Source organism: Mytilus trossulus, chromosome 4, assembly GCF_036588685.1.
Source record: "Mytilus trossulus isolate FHL-02 chromosome 4, PNRI_Mtr1.1.1.hap1, whole genome shotgun sequence".
NCBI classification, from domain to species: Eukaryota; Metazoa; Mollusca; class Bivalvia; order Mytilida; family Mytilidae; genus Mytilus; species Mytilus trossulus.
In genome coordinates this window covers 20485564-20506753 of record NC_086376.1, presented here as the reverse complement: position 1 = coordinate 20506753, position 21190 = coordinate 20485564, and the positions used below count along the sequence as shown (strand labels likewise).

At 30.6% G+C, this 21190-nt stretch overlaps 1 protein-coding gene across 2 annotated transcripts in view; it reads right to left on the bottom strand.

Annotated features, from left to right (window-relative positions):
* Positions 1-21190, bottom strand: part of LOC134714857 (G-protein coupled receptor GRL101-like) — a 92658-nt gene that overhangs the window by 37747 nt on the left and 33721 nt on the right. For both annotated transcript variants that reach the window (XM_063576498.1, XM_063576497.1), the window contains exons 2-7: positions 16723-16893; positions 8441-8551; positions 6787-6903; positions 6199-6318; positions 3052-3147; positions 738-854 (exon numbers count right to left, since the gene is read on the bottom strand). In XM_063576498.1, the coding sequence (XP_063432568.1) occupies positions 738-854; positions 3052-3147; positions 6199-6318; positions 6787-6903; positions 8441-8551; positions 16723-16893 (732 nt within the window). The remainder of the gene's footprint in view (positions 1-737; positions 855-3051; positions 3148-6198; positions 6319-6786; positions 6904-8440; positions 8552-16722; positions 16894-21190) is intronic.

The following is a 21190-nucleotide window of genomic DNA, read 5'->3' as shown; positions in this document are numbered from 1 at the left end:
AATATACACACTTATTTTTTTCAAAAAGATTACGGTCTAGGAAAATTTCACACATGATAAAGTTAAAAACTGTTTATCAATTAGAAAGGCAAAGTTATATATTTAGATATAATATCTTATGCAAATGACTGTTCGTCAAACTTTAAAATATTACAAAAGAGCGTTCATTTGGGTTATTGTCTTATGGGGATACACCATTGTGAGAAAACGAAACGTATTTCTAAGTGTCAAGCACAGATAGCAAATAGACGTTCTTACTTGTTATCTATGTTGGATGTCTTTGTGTTTAAAATAGTCCAAAGAAATATTTATTCAATAGCAACAACTCATTCTATAGATTTATATAATCGCTTTTGTGCTGTTTAAGGAGGTAGACTTAGGTTAAGGGAAATAACTCTTAAAATCATCAGTATGTTTGTGTCAACCATTTTCATAAATATCTTCAAAGCTTCTAGGTTACATAGATTATTTCCAATCTGTTTCAGGTAAATGCTTTAAATACGTTGATGATACTTGACTTTTACAAACGCACAACTGATTTAAAGAGTTATCTCTCTGAACGAAGGTCTACTCCCTTAAGTCCAACTTTGTTATAGTTATATGATCAAAATAAAGAAAGATGGATAACAACTCTTGTAAAGATCAATTCATCGAAGAGAGACGTCGGATTGACAAAAATAATCATAAAATAACCCAATATATTATTTATGATAATGTTGTATTTAGTAGATATTTACCACATGTGTTTTCATCATCACAACTATATCCACAGTCACATTTGCCATCACAAACATTTGATAGCCTTATACATCTACCGTTTCCACAATGATAGTCATCTGCCTTACACGGACCACCTGAAAAGAAGAAACAAATTAATAATTCAATACAATATTCAATTGAAGCTAATAAATGAATAACGCTGTATTCAAGTTATATAACTAATTGTTAAGGTATAACATATTCCAGTATCCTGCAATATGTACATCGGATACATCCGAAATATAATTCAAGTAATTCGATTCTTTTTTATTAATTAAAGGTGATACCTATCACCTTCACTAAAATTGATTTGGCTCGTTTAATTTTAATAACATTTTGACAAAATGTTTACTTTGTCGCTTTGATAAAAACGTAAGAATTTCAAAAACAATTAACCACAAACTGTATCGTTAAGTTTTGACTGGGCATAAAGCAGTTTGACTAAAACCAACTTTTATCATTGAGAAACTTAATATTCTTTCACCATATAACGTTTAAAACTTACAGCTGATTTTAAAGTGTTATCTCCCTGTAGTGTTATGTACAACCTTAAAAACCATATATATCTCCCATTATAATATTCGAAAGTCAGAGAGGGCCTAAACCATATTAGAGCTTTGGTCATTTTATAAATAAGATGAACATTTATCGCTTATGAATTGCAACGGTAATTTAATGTTTTACGTTTGCCGCGCATAATTTTTAACCCAACAACTCTAATCACAAAGCCTGCACAAAAGTTCATCCAATAGCTTGTATGCAAAAACATTTTGAACTTTTGACTTTGGTGGACATCAGTTACCATAAAAGAAACGTTATCGTCCATGGTATCAATAAGGTAATTGCCTCATTAATGGTTGCATGTCATTTCCGTATATAGCTGTTTATTAGGCATTAACAGTCAAACATGATATCATTGGACTATACATTACGGCTAGATCTGTTCACACAAATAAACAAATTTGCTATGATTTGCATTTTTCTATTTAAAAGTTAAGGATAAAGAGACATTCAAAACCTTGATTAAATCTCATGGTGATTAGATTCAAAATTTGGTTTACTATTTTCTTAATCATAGAATATTGTATGTTATTTGTGCCGATTAGGACAATGAAAGTGGATTTTTGTGACAGTTGTTAATAAGGAAGCTGTCAAGACCTCTGATAATTAAACAGGAGTCTTTCATTTTTATTATACTCATTATATTTTTTTTTCTGTAATCTATTTTCATATAAAATAAAGCTCTGGTAGGGTTGTCAACTGTCAACGTTCTAATCACATTGATTCTTTTATATATACCATCGTAAAAATTCCAAAACATCTTTTCTTAATGACTAGACAATGGACATGATATGGTAAATTGTAGATGTTATGTTATAAATAAAATTGTTTATTGCAAAATCTGGTTTGGGAGCTGTCACAACCAGAGAAAACATGTTATTACCGATTGAAGAACCCAATATTCCTATTAATCAATCTTTTTTAGACTATGGTAAGCATCGTTTACTCCATATGTTGTTGAAGATATGTGCAATTGAGCAAATAACTCTTGATGTTTGGCTCTAATGAATGATTAATTTATACAAATAAACAAATAGAATCAGCAGTGCCATGACAGAGAAGAGCATTATAAGAAATGACTGTAATATTTGTTCGGTCTATTCGAAATAACATAAAAAAAAACTTGTTGCACACTGAATAACGCGCGTAGCGGGTTATTTAACAGTATTCACCAAATTTGTATGTTATTTCGAATAGACAGAAAAAAATATTACAGTCATTTCTTATAATTTAATTCTAAATTCCATTTTAAACCGTAGAAAACCATGACAAAACGTTGATGACGTCACGGTCACATGACTAAATTATGTCTATGGGTTCATAACAAAATAACGTCAGGCAATCAGAAGACGAGTTACATCCAAAATTAATTTTAAAAAAAGCAAAATGCTGGATGTTTATAACGTAAACAAAGAGGCCACAAACAAATATTTTCATGACAAATGTTTCAATTTACGAATACAAATCCTGGATCCTCAATGCTCTTCAACTTTGTACTTGTTTGGCTTTATAAATATTTTTATATGAGCGTCACTGATGAGTCTTATGTAGACGAAACGCGCGTATGGCGTACTAAATCACAATCCTAGAAGCCTTGACCACTATCAACATTGTTGATTAAACTCGGACCAAAACATGTCTGTTCTATACAATGTCATATCGGTTATATCGTGTACCGTGTAGGTACTGTTTTTATATCTAAGTTAAGGGTAAAAGTTCAAAATAACTCACAGTTAGTCTCATCCGATTGGTCGTTACAATCCACCCAACCATCACAGACTAAGTCCATATTTTTGTATGTTCCATCACCACATCTGAAGTAAGAGCCTTAAAAAACATAAATAAAAACACTTAAAATACATCAAATCATTACAAACTCAGCACATGGTTTTTAATATATTTAATCATAACAGACACTTGTTGCCTGCGTGTGGTAATGCTCGTGATAATTCATCTCAAGGTTAAGATTTGAGCAAACGAAACCTTGGTTAAGGTATTTGTACAACAATCAATTTATTATAGGATTCAACAATTGTTGCATATAGGTTATTTGTGTGTAAAATCGGTGTATAACTCACAAAACGATTAGAAGTCTCAATGCTCTTCAACTTTGTACTTGTTTGGCTTTATAACTATTTTGATCTGAGCGTCACTAATGAGTCTTATGGAGACGAAACGCGCGTCTGGCGTACTAAATTTTAACTATTAGGGACTTCCATGAAAAGTTTGTGATCAGCAGACAAATATAAGCATCACTAACTTCTAGACAAAATATGTTTCATCTTTAGTATTCTTTAATATTTAATTAACAATAGTTTACATTTGCTACTACTCGAAAATTCACAGATGACATGTCTTTACTAAAGAAATGAAACTCCGAGGAAAATTCATACGGAAATTCCGTTATCCAAAGGCAAAATCAAAAGCTCAAGCACATCAATCGAATGGATAACAACTGTCATATTTCTGACTTGGTACAGACATTTCCTTATGTAGAAAAAAAGGATTAAAGAAACAGCCATATTGAACAGCTGTAATACATACCATCAATTGAGTCGTAAATAAAACAAGACCTACATGTACTTGCTTTGACTTCATTTGACAACTATTGACTTCTCCTTATCTTGAAATTCGTGTCAGTGATTTTGTTTCTGATATATTTTTTAAAAGATTTTTTAACTAGTGAAGAAAGGATAAGTGTCGCTGTTTTGTGTACTTTACTTTTTGTGGGTCTCCAACTATTGATATAGAACTCACACGTTACAGCGAAACTGCATTTTACGTTACAGAGATATAAATCTTTCATCTTAATCTATAATTGCCTAACATATTTTCCAATAATTGCATATCTGTATTTCAATTTAAATGTAGAGATTTATCATATCTTTATAGATTTTATAATTTTAGTTCAATTGCATCTAAAAAATATCCAAGTCATTACAGAAGGAATCAATTGCATTTATTCTTCCAATTTTAATATAAGTATTCACTAGTAAATGAATTTAACTCTGAAACGACTGTTCTGTTCTGCTGTTGGTTTTTTTATTTGGTCGGGTTGTTGTCTCTTTGACACATTCCCCATTTCCATTCTCAATTTTATTATCTTAAAAGCCTTGTCTTGTAATATAAAACATTGTTGAAATTTTTTATCAAAATTTGTTTTTTAGATATTTCCTAATGTAAATTCAGTACACGTCAGACGTTTAACTTGCAGTTAAATAGCAATATTCAAGAGCGTTTCAGACAACACAGTACTTCGTTCGTAAATATATTTCTTATATACTTAGTTGTAAATACAGATAAATGGTATGTGTAATAAAGTCATTGGCAAGCTTGCTGTATCACCCACCCGTGATGATATCGATATCACCACGGATGCAAAAGCTTTATCACACCTTCATTCTGTATGACGTCACGTCATCGATTGCAGTCACTGTTGCAAAGGCTTTATCAAATCCCTAATCTGTATGACGTCATTTCAAACCTCCTTATCTGTATGACGTCATGTTACATAAAAACATCTACTTAAGGTATATGTATATAATAAAGTGTATATGATATGGCTTTTTCAATATCACACACCATATCAACCCTCAACCAATATAATCCCTCGAGCAGAGCTCTTGGGATTATATTAGTGTCTCGGGTTGATACGGATGCGATATTGAAAAAGCCATATGATATTCTCTATGTAATGACGTTTAAGCAGTCAGAAATAACAAAAAGATCATAGTTTACTGCAATGATTGTATTAAGACATTAACCGAATTTTGACAGTGGATATTTCGGAAAAGGGACAGAAAGATTTGACATTGTGAACATTTTTAGAACTGTTCAAATCAAATGACCGATTCAGTTCAAAATATATTTAATAGTTATATTTCTCCAACAATGGAAGTCACTCATAACCAGAAATCAGTAATTATTTTAGGAAAATATCATAAATGCCGTCATATGAGTTGAGGATATGCTTACAACTGCTTTATTGCAATTCACTCCTGTTGTTTAATAATTATTCCTAATTTTCTATTGATTAGCTAAACCCTTTACAATCTTATTTAGGATTTCAACGTTAATGATTATTGTGTTTGTTGATTATTGTCTTTTTTTAATGTTCATCCAACAGTTTCTATTCATAAACAATTTGAACTTTGCCTTCGGTAGAAAGCAGTGACCATAAAGTAAACGTTATCTTCATAGTACCAGCAAGATAATTGCCTCAATACTAGTTGCATATCATTTCTGTATTTAGAAAATTGTTGTATACCCCTTGTCATGTTACAATGCCAAACTATGTCGTCATGCGATATATGGAAAACTGTCCTGATGAAGTTATATTTAAGTTGTGTTGGAGAAAAAGGTTCATACAGTTGAATTTGATGTTTTATTTGATAAAGATACATTATGGAATAAGTGTTTATATAAATTTAAAAAATGAACGTATGTGTCCATCCGGCACACGCAAATAAAGTTTGTACAAGTTTAGTTACTTTCTGTGAGCAACGTTTGTTTAATTATATATCCGCAGAATACTTTTTTTCTGATGGTATGAATACGGAAACATAAATATAACATCAGTATACGTTGACTATGTTTACAAAAGGTACCTGCTCACAACTTTTATTCATTGTTATCATTAAGTGTATATCTTCACAGGTCTTGTTGTGGAGATTATTTTTGGGCAGTTTAAAATGTAAAATTAAACTTTAGATTTTATTTGTGACAAAACAAAACCAAATTCCCAAAGTATGCAAGAGTTTCGTTAATCAAATGAAACTTTAAAATAACCATAAGTATACATAAGCACAATAAATATTTAGATGTACTGTTACGGAGAGAGATGGATGCAAAAAAAATTAACAGTGAAATGTTACTGACCACAATTTGTTTCATCACTAGCGTCCTCACAGTTTATCTCCCCATCACAGAGATAGCCATAAAATATGCACTGAGAATTGTTACAGCGAAACTGGGATTGGTGGTAACAGTCCGAATACTCTAAAAGATAAAAAATATACACTGAGAATTGTAACAGCGAAACTGGGATAGGTGGAAACAGCCAGAGTACTATAAAAGAAAAAAACGTCTAAATTTCAGGAAAGATACACAAATCAATATTTTATTCGATAATTTACACAATATGTTTATGTCTTTATATCTAACATTGAACCATCAAATCTTTAAGTATTGGATAAACATGTGTTGTCTGTGTTGAATGTGCAGGCCAATCATAAAAATTAACTTTAACACTAAAGTATTCTTTCTCCTGGCATAGATTACAAAAGTCGAATTTTGAACATTTCTGAATTTTCGGTTTGTAATACTCTTTCACTTTGTAAAACAGTTGGCAATCCAATGTTATGATTCAAGAAACATGAACCTGACCTACAAAATTATACGCTTTGTATCTTTGGTTTGTTTTTACCGTCGTATTGACTAACTTTATTCCTAACATTAAATACCTACCACAGTGTTGCTCATCAGACCAATCACCGCAGTCGTTTTCAAAATTACATGCTGCATCACGTGGTACACAAAAATGGTTTTTACATTTACTGTGAGTTGGTGGACATTCGTATACCACTAAAAAAATATATATAATTTACAATAAAAAGCACGTTTACATGTTAGTGACGTATGCATATCTATGAATCTTCAAGTCCTCATGTGTCAAAATTGCCTAACATAACTAATGCGGTACCAAAAATTATCTTAATTTTAAAATTCATACCGAATGTCCTTGTTTTTATAATAAAATGACACAGAAATGAAAATTGGTCAAATGGGTTTTGCTGATTGTCCAAGGCCTTAAGCTGACCTATAATGGCTGACTTCAACGTCATTTGGTCTCTGATGGAGAGTTATCTCATTGACAATCATGCCGCATCTTCTTACTTTTATAAAGATTTTAATGTGTTGTGATATCCTACTTCATTATATGTTTATAAGTCAACTTAAGAACATTTTGAAAAATGATTGTTAAAAATGTATTTTTTATGTTTTTCCTTTGTTATACCCACTATTGTTTTGTATTGTTTGTATTGTATTCCTCTTGTTACACGTATGCATTGTTTGTATGTATGTATTGTGTCTGAGTGATCAAATAAAAGTTGAAGTCATTAATGTAATAATAATGCATTGATTTCAACTTTGAAATTGTCATTTTATATTTAAGAAATCAACATGAACTTGAACGGATGATTAGACAAACTTCAATCCATATATGCCTATAAATGATATTTCTCCGTAATTGAGAGATAATATCCAGTAAACTCAAAATATTATGCAACTGTTAATGAAGCATATACGAAGCTGTTTATCTTAAAGTATGTCAATTGCAAAACAAATGGAAAAGCTTTTCAAAAAAGATCTTCGAAGATAAGGTTGATTGAAATAAGATCGTATGACTGTATTGAATAATGTTCCTGCTTAATAAAATGCCTTAATTGCCATGAGTAATAAGGATAAAGATATATTTTGATATTGGTTTCACGGCTGAAATAAATCATATTATAGAAAATGATTTATTTTAACTTAGAATATTTACACGAACAATTGAAATTGGTATAAATATTTCAATAATAAGTACAAAACAACTGTTACATCCATAAGTATAATCATAACAAACATGTTATATTATTAAATATTGTCGATTCAAAAGATGAGTAATGGGATACTCATAGTGAACCAATACCAAATTATGACATTCTGCAAAGTTGAACATATTTTGATTTTGTTTCTTTTGTCCTTGCTATGGTTGTCATGAGTATCGGATTATTTTGTCGATACTGCTAATGATGATATGCTTCCAGTTTCCGTGAAATCATGAATCAAATGAGAATACACCAAAAGAGTGTGCTCGATAAGGCCTTAAAATGGCTCCTGTTTTGAGTTACAACTTTAAATTAGAATAAATTGACTAATATCGCAAGAAATCGCCGATAATGCAATGACTTGATTAAAAAAATCTTTTTGTTGAAAATGTACATACTAGTAATCCATGCATAACGTCCGAAATAGCTCTTATTATGATTTATCTCAAAAATTCACTGAAAATGGGCAAAATTTTCACTGATTTTTGGGCATGAAACATTTTTTGGACTTTGAGTATTATACTTACCACACCCCTCCTCATCCTTTCCGTCGACACAATCCTGTTTTGTATCACAACGTCTAATCATATCTATACACACACTGGCATTACACTGGAATTCAATGTCTTTCAGACAACCTAGGATGAAAAAATTGTACCACATAGTGTATCATATTAACACATACATGGTATGTCACTGAACTTTAGAGTGTTTAGACAACTTATAAATACCTGTATCAAATAGTGTAACATGTTTATACTCACAATTTGTTGACAATGCAAATCTTTGAGAACTTTTTATTTTTAAACTTGTGTACATTATGACATTACGATGCTAACTTACTTCGACATTGTTGATATTTCTGACAAATTGAAATATAAGTACCTTTTTCTAGTTACCCGCGAAATTTTGAACTGATTCTATGTCAAGCAGTTTTCAATTTAATATATGTAAACTAGAGATTTATTAATTTAGTGGGCATTGGATTGTATTTTGCTCTTTGGTCGGGTAATTGTCTATTTGACATTTCCCCATTTCCACTCTCAATGTGAAAAAAATATCAATTGCACTTTTTTATGAAATTCTTGTCAGTTTTACTTTTAACTTCAACCGTGCTAGGGCTGCATAACAAGTCAACGTCGTTTAGGTCGCTAAAAACTTCCATCATCATCAACTTCAAAAAGGGGGACGAAAGATATCAAAGGGACAGTCAAACTCATAAATCCAAAACAAACTGACAATGCCATGGCTAAAAATGAAAAAAGACAAACAGACAAACAATACTCCACATGACACAACATAGAAAACCAAAAGGTATATAGAATAAATGATACTTTTACTATTTGCATTGATACCGTTTTATACATACCAGATTACCGAACGCCTATGTAAGTTTAAACAGACGAAATCATTTAAAAATGATTAAAGGATTGTTTTACAAATCAGTGGAAAACAACTGTCTTAACCTGACTTACTATATGCATTTTCCAAATGGTGGGTTAAACCTAGTTTGACAGCTAGCTTAATCTCACCCTTTAACGGAATTTGATGTGTTAAATTAAAAAGAACTTGGTGAGCAACGTCAACCGTTATAAAAGGTTAAGGTGACAGTTATTTGGGATCTAGGAGCTAAAACTGTATAAACATCCATCACAGACATTCAAAACAACCGACTGTTGATTACTTCATTCATCCTCCTTGTGTCTCGATTATAAAAAAAAAATACAAAACCACTTTACTTCATTTTATTGATATTGCATTGGCTGTTGTACTTCTATCACATCACGAAAGTATAGGGAAATTACATCTTTTAAAAAATCATCATAAATTTGTGAACAGAATTGACAATTTGTACAATTTGTTGAGTAATATTAGTTTGGCTTTCGTTGTGGTATTGACCGAGTTTCTTAGTAAATTTAAACATTGGTTTGTTTCCCACAGCACTATTTTCAAAAAACAATCTCACTTTATTTATTATCATACAATATTTACTTTATGATGACAACGATTGAAAAATCAGTTACTCAATGGATAACCATATACCATGGTGATTTGGTTATTAAGTTAATGTTGAAAAAAATATCTGCTCTTGGTATTATATTTCATATATTTTTGAAATAGTTCTGCAATTATTTTTTTCGTTATCAAAGACTGCCTATGATGGTATCGGATATATTCCTTATATCATAAATACAATCCCATTCCCTTTTCATGAATGTGAATTAGACTATTTAACAGGTAAGTAACACTATGAGCAACACGACGGGTGCCACATGTGGAGAAAAATCTGCTTACCCTTCCAAAGCACCTGAGATCACCCTCAGTTATTGCTGGAGTATTTGTGGCTCATTCTTTTTTTCTTTGTTGTGTCTTGTGTACTATTATTTGTCTGTTTGTTTTTCTATTTTATAGATATGGCGTTGTCAGTTATGCTTCCACAATTTAGTGTTGTACATATACATATATAGTTTTAAGATGATATTTTCCGTTTGTTTTAAATTGTGAAGTAAGAAAAAAAACAAATTTACAACCTAATAATGCTTCACTATCCGTGTCATTACTATTTGAATTTTCATTAGGCAATGCACAAGGTCGTATCGCTCTTCTCTACTCAAAAGCAAGATATATTAAGAGTATAGTGGTTGATATCACAGTGTATATCAAGAGATAAAACAATAAGTGAGATATACGGTACGAATGATTGTTTGTCATTGACAATTACAATCCGACCGTTCTCTGTTGCTTTTATTTTTTTTGTTATGCTGTAAACCATATATCTTTTCCCGTTTATAATCGAAATATTCAGTCTACCCTGATATCTAATTTACTATTTCGCCAAAATGATCAGTAATGTTTTAGTATAAACCGAAACCTATTTAGTTTGGTTATCTAGAAGTACTGCTGAACCTTTTATATTGGGCTGCAGAAATGAGTCAACATTCATTACTTATGCACACTTAAATATTAATCTTAGATCTACTCAAATGCGTATTTTGATCGACATCGCTTTAACTCTAAATGAAAATAACTACAATAGACGATTCTAACTAATAGACGATTTAGGCAGTAAACAATAATTTAAAAAACAATCAGACAACATATTGTCAATGAAAGACAGTAATAGGATAACAAAATGAATTTTATTGTCTTTATTTTAAAGTTTTATTGTCCATGTTTAATTAAATATGTTTTTACGTGCTTATTTTTGTCAGTATATATTAATGCTAATGCAGGTGAAATCTTATAATTTCCGTTTCACTAAAAATGCTTATCAAAGTGTTTTTCACCTTTTGATATCTGACATTCTAATTGTTATGAAGCATGGCAACTTTTCAATTTTATTGAAATGTTAGAGATCTGCAGATTATATAATATCATTCTATACTTCCGTTGTTTTGAGGTTGTTTTTTGTACTATAATGTTCATAGTTGTCGCAACTCACCACAAAGGTGTCTCATAACGAGTGTCACTCCTGGAGGTTTTGCGTAAATGTCTTCTATTTATATCACCATGTTGTTTTGTACATAAAACAGATCGCTAGATTTCTCATTTTTTTTTTTATTATTTTACATTGTTCATGTCGGACTCTTTTAGACCTTGCTCCATTTTATATGGCATATGTTTTGCTTATTGTTGAATGCAGTTCGGTCATCTACAACTTCTACTTCATTTAGTGTCCTATATAGATGAAATATTTACAAGGACTCCATTTTGAAGGCTAAGTATTGTTGATGTACATTTTTGTTAGATATAGCAGATAAGATTTCCTAACACTTTCTGTCTTACATGGTTTCCTTAATTTTCCTTACTTTTGGCTTCCATTAGTGTAATGTCAGTTATATTGTATGTCTTCCAATATATTTTGTTTGTTATGAATTTTGTATGTATGTTCTGTATATTTTTATATTAGGAGATTTCATATTTGTTTTTAAATCGGACGTATTACCAATGTTAATTCAACTGATCGGGCGGAGCTTCCGTTTTAATTTGCATAAGGACAGTCTATTAGAAGATGTGTGTGATAAGGATGATTACCGTTTTAATTATAACTGATTTCAAATCACCTATCATTGTCATCAAAGGAATTTACAAAACAATGACTGGACACTTCATTGATGAGTTTATCCTAAAACACCTATATATAGATGGACTGGTTTATTGTGAGCGAATCGGTTTAACTCCGCCCAGTCAAGTGAAATAAATTGGCCATACATGATGAATGTAATTTCAACAATGATTTTGTCTTTTAGTTTACTGAATCAGTAATCAGGGTGTTTGACTATAAGTCACGGGTAATATCATCTCACGGATAGATTAGATACTACCATGTGATAAGTGCGACACATGCTTTTTAACTTCTAAATAATGGAGAAAAACTAAGGCTGTAATTCACCACTGTAAAAGAATACATTTGAGGTTTTTGCTGTTCTAGTGTTTGCTTTTCGTTTTGGAATATTCAGTCTATTTTAAGTATAAATGTTTAAAAGTTTTTAAAAAAACCAGATATCGTTTAAAACCTAACTCAAAAAGTGTCTAAAATATTTGTGAAATTACAATAATTAACAAAGGTACCAGGATTATAATTTAATACGCCAGACGCGCGATTAATCTACAAAAGACTCATTAGTGACGCTAAGATAAAAAAAAGTTGTAAAGCTAAACAAGTAAAAAGTTGAAGAGCTTTGAGAACCCACAATTCCAAAACGTTGTGCCAAATACGGCTAAGGCAATCTATTCCTGGGATTAGAAATCCTTAGTTTTTCGAATAATTCAAAGTTTTGTAACAGAAAATTTATAAAAATGACCATATAATTGATATTCATGTCAACACCGAAGTGCTGGCTACTGGGCTGGTAATACCCTAGGAGACGAAACGCCCACTAGCAGTGGCATAGACCCAGTGGTGTATATAATTATCGAATGTACCAATATTATCAATACACTGTTTATAATTTTCGATAGCATAAATTGGAGATCATCTTGTAGCATGGATCTTTTTAAATATTAATATAATCTCCTTTCAAAATTTCAAGAGTACTGTATATATCAAAGTTTATAGTATATTTTTCCAAAATTCAAGAGATTAATTTAAAGAAAGATGTATAGCATGCATATTAATTTGAAAAAATTTTTTGCAATTTTAAAACTAATACCTTACACCTTTGAAAAAAACCTGTTGCAATTAGAATCTATATAAAGAAATTTTGCAATTCTTTTTCATAATATCAATGAAGTGGAGTTAAAGTCTAATAGGATTGTAAGTATGATTTATTTCAAAACCTGGTACTTTCATAGCTAAACCAGGAACAAAAAGGAGGTTTTTTTTAATAACATTTGATATCAGTATCAAGGAAGAAAACATGACGTTGGTTTATTTGTGAAGAACAGATGATATCGACGATCTAATTATATCTAACTAAACCGTCTTTTTGTGCACATACTGGAAGCGACGGTTATTTGCATGTATGATGTAATTTTGTTGCATCAACAGAACATATGCACGAAATTAAAGTTGCTATGTTAACAAGTTTTCCATGTAACGTTGTCTGTTTTAATTCCTTCACACATGACATGGCATCAATTTTACAGTTTTTTAAACTTTCAAATATTCCATTTTCATCTAGAAAATTACACTGACAACATTCAGAGATAAATGCATTATAAAAGGTCATGAAACTGTTTAAATGAAACCCATCTGTTTCTTGCAATTCATTAGACTTCAATGAAAACATTATTTAGAATAACATCTATTACTTGCTGGAGCATAATGTGTTATAAAGGAATGAAGTAATATTTGCGAAATGTCATTTCAAGTTGAAATCCTTTAACAAGTTAACAATTCTACTAATTTTGTAATTAGCTAACGTATTGAAAAGGCATTGCAATAGTATAAATTCTAAGTACCGATCCCTAAATATGGTCACAAATAGTGTTTTTGTTTTATATATTTTTATTTAGTATGTAACATATCCATGTGATGAGAATTAAAGATGGATAATGGGTTTGCTGAAGCAGGTCGTGCAACAACCATTTATATTTTTAAGTTGTTTGGTTTAGCAAAAGGTAAAATCAGAAAAGTTCGCATTCCGGGGAAAATTCAAAACGGAAATTCCCTAATAAAATAGCAAAAATTAAAATCTCAAACAATTTTTACGAATGGATAACAACTGTTATATTCCTGATTCTGTACAGGCATTTCTTTATGTAAAAAAACGGTAGATTGGTGATAAGGATTGTCACAGTAATCAATATACTTGTTTGGGTTGCTGATCCAGTTTTGTCAAAATAATGAAACTTTAAACAACTACCATACAAATAGGAGATTTAACTAGTTATAAAACCAATTTAAACTAAGCATTTCTTTGTTAAACTCCATTAAAAAGTCAGGGATATGACTGTTGTTTAACACTCTTCCGTTGGTTCTTATAAGATATGGGTTCTTATCATGCTTTTCTAAACAGATGGGTAGGTGATTACAAGGTGAAATACAACTAAAAATGGTACACCAAATAATGTTTCATGTTGAAAAGCAGAGAGAAAAAAATAAAAAGTGGTTTGGTCTACCTCAGGTGATCGTTATTTCCCTATATGTAATGACACGACTGACTGTACATAGTTCTTAAAATGTTGAAGGATGAAACGTTATTCATGCTAAGCATTTCTTTATTTTGACAAAGATATATTTTGCAGAATGTTTTGACAATGCCAATTTTCAAAAAATTAATAGGGGAAACAATGACGGTGTTACCCTTGTCAGTTATGGTATATGTGTCACAAAATTGTATTAACAACTATTCCTTTTAGAAATGAAATCACCGACATAATGCTAACCATGAACAATATGATAGTTTACACTAGGGGATTCGGAACTGTGTACCCTTTGAAACCATATAAGTTCACTTCTTATTGTTTGTTGTGTTTTTTCTTCTTTATTTTCTATCCTTGTTGTGTTTTTTCTGCTAATTTTCTATCTTTCCGATTAGTGTTTTTGGAAAGTTTATTTCATGATTATTTACTTTCGACTTATAGTTTTTGTATAGTATCTTCTCTCTCGTTTAAAATCAAAAATTTGGAGAAAAATATCTGATATACCAAAAAATGAGTAACTTTGATAACAGTTATTGCATACGTATACAGTTTTTAGTTTTATATCATTAGTGAAAATGAAATCTTAATTTGACCTTGATTAAAAGGCTTTAAAAGTCCAAACGATCAAATCAATATGTGCAGTTTATAAGGTATACTAAATTTCAATAAATACGAGTGGCATCGGGTGGAGAGGGGGAAGTTTGAAAAAAAATTACAAAAACTAAATGTTCATGATTCAGTCGAATTACTGCACTCACAGCTTATAAAATGATAGTGGCGCGTCATGTTTAATATGAATTTCAACTTTCAAGGTTCAATGTTTTTTTTAGCAAGTACTCCTTTTCATTTGAAGGTTTATATATGATATCATAATTAAAATGAATGACCTACTGATAGTCAAACAATCGAAGCTTTGAAACAGCTAACATAAAAACCCGTTATCAATTGAGATTTTGTTTTGGGCAAGAAATCAAGTATCTGCTCGTGATATTTTGTATTTCGAAATTTATAAACTTTACTTTCAATATAAAATAACATTTGGCATGTTTGTTTAGTTTCAATTCAAGATGTATCGAACAAATAATGCCAATCTTATAACACTACCTATTTGTTGAATAACATCATTACGTAAATTGTGATATTGTATTATTTGTGTATCTACTTATAGAATTTCAACTAACAGTGGCTGTGAGCAACTAATGATAACAAAGAAATCAAATCAAGTGCTTCTTCTGTACTAAGAATAATTTTTTTTAACTTACAAGTATTTGAAAAAGAAACATAATCCAATTGTAAATACAACTTTCAATCATATCAAAACTAAGATGTTGACTTTATTAGTTTCAATTACAATAAATTGTAAAAGAATACCAATGAACTTAAAATCATATCTAAAAATCCTTTTAACTTGTCTAGCATTTTGGAACATCTTATCAAACTTTACATTTTGAAAAGATGAATTATATGCACTATAAATACAAAGGCAATGGATTCTTTTCTATAAGAAATATAAATTTTCTTAGATTAATTCATTTCAAAACTTCAAACACTCGATTTCAATCATACTTGAATTTGTCTATGGTATAATAATTTCATGTGAAATATAAAATCATCATGTGATACAAAACAAAACAAATGCATGGATACAGGGCTTTTTATCATGTAGTTCTCAATCAGTCCAAAACGAGATCCTTAATGTTCTGTTTTAGTCAAAAGTCTGCTATATTTGTACATCAATGATATACCAGTTGGGTTTAATTCAACCTAACTCATATTTGCAGATGACACCATTACATATCTGGTTATAGAATCTAACAGTGATTGCTGTCGTCAAATAATGTGGTAAACTAGTACTCATGAAATAATCATAAAAAACTTGTTGTAAAAGGATTTAATGTATATTTGTTTTGTCCATACACTTTTGTCAATCAATATAATGGTTCTGTTCGTTGGATATACTATCATTATAATGAGGTAACCTTGTTCTTGATGCGACTGTCATACAAGTGAAAGGTTTTTATAGCTATACAAACAGGTTTAATCCACCAATTTCTACATATGAAAATGCCTGTAGTACCGAGTCAGTAATATGACAGTTATTATCCATTCGTTTGAGGTGTTTGAACTTTTGATTTTGACATTTGATTAGGAGCTTTACGTTTTGAGTTTTCCTCGGAGTGTTTTTTCATATTGTTTAAGAATATGAGACTTGTACACTTACCACATTCCTCCACACTTTCGTCTCGCCCTGTACTACATTCATTTACACCATTACATATCTTGTCTTTAGATATACATTCTGCTTGTTTGTCATCACAATGGAACACGTCTTTTCCTTCACATTTGACAAAATCAGCGACTACTAGTTCTTCGTTAAGGTATTGGCTTAAAACTGAAATAAATATAATCATATTAAAATGCAATATACAATGATCTATTCATGGACAATGGTATTAGTAAGTATTGATGATTAGGAAAGTATAAGGTTGATATATTTTACAGATATCTATCTATTGATAAAGACATTAGGTTGCCCTTTCAATGACTTTTGGTTATGTTTGTCTGTTGTTTGTTGTTGTATTATTGATGTATTCCTCACATCTTCATTTGTTTATATTCCTAGATGAGTGCTTTTCTTATTCTAGTATGTTGTTTTTTTCATATTCAAGTAGTTAATCATCGTTTTTATTTATATATATAAAAAAAAACGAAAATAATTTTGCCAAACTATACATTCAGATTTTAAACAAAGAAGGACTGGTAATAAAGTGTGGATACCGATTTAATTTTCATTATATATACTGGATATTTTAGACAAATTATTGTATTTGCATTAATGTTGTTGTTGTTAATCTTGAAAGTTGCTGAAACTTTTTCAGCAAAAGATAAAGGGTATACATCTTATGTTTGTTTATATGTTGCATTTTTTTCCGTAAAAGAAGCATAACGTATCTACGATACATACATGTGTGTTTATAATTTCAAATAAACTACAAATGTTTGATCAAATGATATGAATCGAATAAAAATTCACTGTACACTTAAGCAATCTTCATTAAACGGGTATGACAGGATGTGTTGGGTAGATCTAAACGTTCATTAGATAAAAAATCAATCAAATTAAGGAAAACATAGCAAAAATGGCATGGTTTAGTCTTAAGTTTTTTGTTTTAAAGTTGTTGTTTCTCTGTTTTTCTGTTTGTCTTTTCTTTTTTAACCATGACGTTGTCCCCTTATTGTCTACTAATGAGTTTGAAGGTCACTGTTGTAGCTTTCGCCTGACTTTTAAGAATTAAAGATACAGACTAGGATATATAAATTTATTATTTCAAATCTATTCTGCTTATCTCAATTACTCAATGTAAAACAAAAACCCTCAAAGAACAGAAGATCAGATACATATTTCATTAGACTTATATAAAAAATAAAAATAAATGTACATAGTCAACTAGCAATGATACACGATGAAAACATATGTACGTTTTATTACAATCCGAGGCTTCACGTATTTCACACTATATAATCCAATGTAAAAAATAAAAGTCAATAAATCGTGAAAAAGTTTAAAAAAAACATAACTGAATATCAGCATCAGATAAGATACCTATTAGAACCGATCTTAAAACTCGGAAACTATAACGCTGTTAACAACTTATATTTCTACTGCTTAAGTGATTTGATTGTATTTATAGAGCATTGTATATCTAACAAAGTAGGAATGTTCCTCTCATAAAACCATTTATATGATAAATTCCACTTGTTAAGATATGACAATATGATAGATAAGCCATTAAACAGAATTGAAAAAGTATTGATGATTCCATAATGGCATTTTCGGATGCAAACTATTAGTAAAATATGATGATATGAAATAAAATCTGTATAAAAGTTTTTGATTTATTTCATGAACTACTATGATACAACGGAAGTAGAATTATTTATCATTGTACATTGGAAAGTTCCAACACACATTTTTGTGTGAAACATGGTTCCATTTTATTGACACTGTCTACTTTTCGTGGACTCTACGTTAAGAATTATTTTGTGTATGTCCTTTGGTGTATGATACATCATCCTACATACAGTTTTTCTAAGAAGAATATCCACATTTTGATTAACTGTTAATGTCATCCCTTCATTACCTCCTTCATGTATAATGTCATTTAGATATCAATCAAATATTATCTGAAAGTTCAAATTTAAAAAAAAGTTTAATATGTTTATTTATTTGAAAAGCTTACTGTTTATATAAAGTAAGTGAAAATGAACTTGATTGTAAACGAAAATTCTTTGTCTTATTAATTATATTAAAATCTTCTGAAATTTATTAATATTATTGAATTATTTTCTTCCCGGTATACTCTTATTCGCAGATGGATTTTCCGTATGCAGTGACCTTAACCACGAAATCTCTCGTAAGAACTGGGGAAACTGATCAGCACAAGTGCGAGGGAAAACTGTGATGAAAAAGTAAACAAACGTTTCTGAAAGAAAAATTAATTCGCAAAATATTTAACAAGTGTTATTACAAAGTTTAATCAGCATAAAAAAACATTGAAAACATGGGATTGACATCGCTCTATCAACTCGTTCATTTGTTATGTGCTGTATGATTGATTCTATGTTTGATTGTTTATCAAGTTCACGATTGCTTAACTTCGGCAACAAACTCGAAAGTTCATTGGCAGCAACAGTTTTTGACCAGCGTTCACTCAATGAAATATTGTTTGTTGTTTATACGTTATGCATCGTAATAAAAGCATTAAAAGGCAATGTGTATATAGATAATACAGACAGTTCTTAGCTTAGTATATATGCATGCATTTGTTCAATCGTTTCACTAACATTATAATACTAGTAATTAGAAAATCGTTTCATGTGACTTTAAGACTCATGTGTACCCTTTGGCTAAAATGGCCGTATTTTCACCTCAAACCTAAGTTATCTGAGTACAGACAAAAGTATAGCATGCCCTAGATGAATAAATTTCAAATATGTTTTATGTTTTAGAAAAAAAAACTTAACAGGATTTTGCAGTGCACTTTTTTCATTCCTCCGGAAGGTGCCAAAATAAACTGAGAAGGGAAAGAGGTTTAAGAACTTCTCCACAGGTAATAATTGAAGTGAGCTGTATTGAGCTGTATTGATTGACATGGACAAAATATTGTTATGCTTTTTCTTTTCTACATTGGTTAGAGGTATAGGGGGAGGGTTGAGATCTCACAAACATGTTTAACCCCTGTCCCAAGTCAGGAGCCTCAGGCCTTTGTTAGTCTTGTATTATTTAAATTTTAGTTTCTTGTGTACAATTTGGAAATTAGTATGGCGTTCATTATCACTGAACTAGTATATATTTGTTTAGGGGCCAGCTGAAGGACGCCTCCGGGTGCGGGAATTTCTCGCTTCATTGAAGACCTGTTGGTGACCTTCTGCTGTTGTTTTTTTATTTGGTCGGGTTGTTGTCTCTTTGACACATTCCCCATTTCCATTCTCAATTTTGATAGATACCTGAAAATGATTGGTAATTTAAACTGTGAACCTGAGTGGACCATATGAAGCAAAACTCATTTTTTTGTTAATTTTAACATCTTCTGCAGGGACGACAAGTAAGTGCACTGCAAAATCAAGTTAAATTATGAATTTTCTAAATTATACCTTGCATTTGAATTCTATTTATATAGGGCAGGTTATGCCTTAAAACTTTTCCAGATGCACAGGTTTGTCTGTACTTAGAGTAAAGTTTGAGGTGAAAATGCAGTCATTTTAACAAAAAGGTCCACAAGAACCTTAATGGATGTATAAGCACCCACTATAATGTAAAATATAATCAGATACTGTAGATTCAATTTCAGAGAGAGAGAGAGTCCGATAACTCTTTATAAAAAAAACAGATTTGTATTTTCCCGCGTCCAGGGTAATATTCCATAATACAATATTATTGTTGATACAGGCATTTCTAGAGATGCATTATAACTGCACTTAAATATTTACTGTTTATATGATAATTTTAGAAAAGCGACATATACCAAAGGACAAACAAACTTATTCAAACGACAAATATAAGAGATATAACTGGCATGTTTTGGTATATATCCAGAGTCCAATCACAATTTTTTCTCGAATCCCTTATGGTCATTTTTTTTTGTACATTTGCTGTGTTATCATTGCAGAGTCTCCAATTTAATCTAACTTACTTGTTTCGTTCTCATAATATATCAGTAAACGAAAAATAATTTTCCACATTCTCATACAGGAAATATTAAGGTTCATGTGGACCCTATGGCTAAAATGGCCGTATTTTCACCTCAAAATTTACCCCGAGTACAGACAAACCTACGCATCTGTAAAAACATTCAGGAATAGCATGCCCTAGATAAATGAATTTTAAGTATGTTTTATGTTTAAGAAAAATAAAAACTTACCAGGATTTTGCCGTGCACTTTTTTTCATTCCTCCAGAAGGTGCCAAAATAAACTAAGTTGGGAAACAGGTTTGAGAACTTCCCCACAGGTAAAAATTAATGTGAGCATTTTTTTTTTTTGACATGGACATTAGATGGACAATAGTTACCTGACAACAATTGGTTATTTAAACTGTGTACCTGAGTGGACCATATCAAGGTAAACTCAACTGTTTGTTAATTTTATCATCTTCTGCAGAGACGAAAAAAAGTGTACGGCAAAATCCAG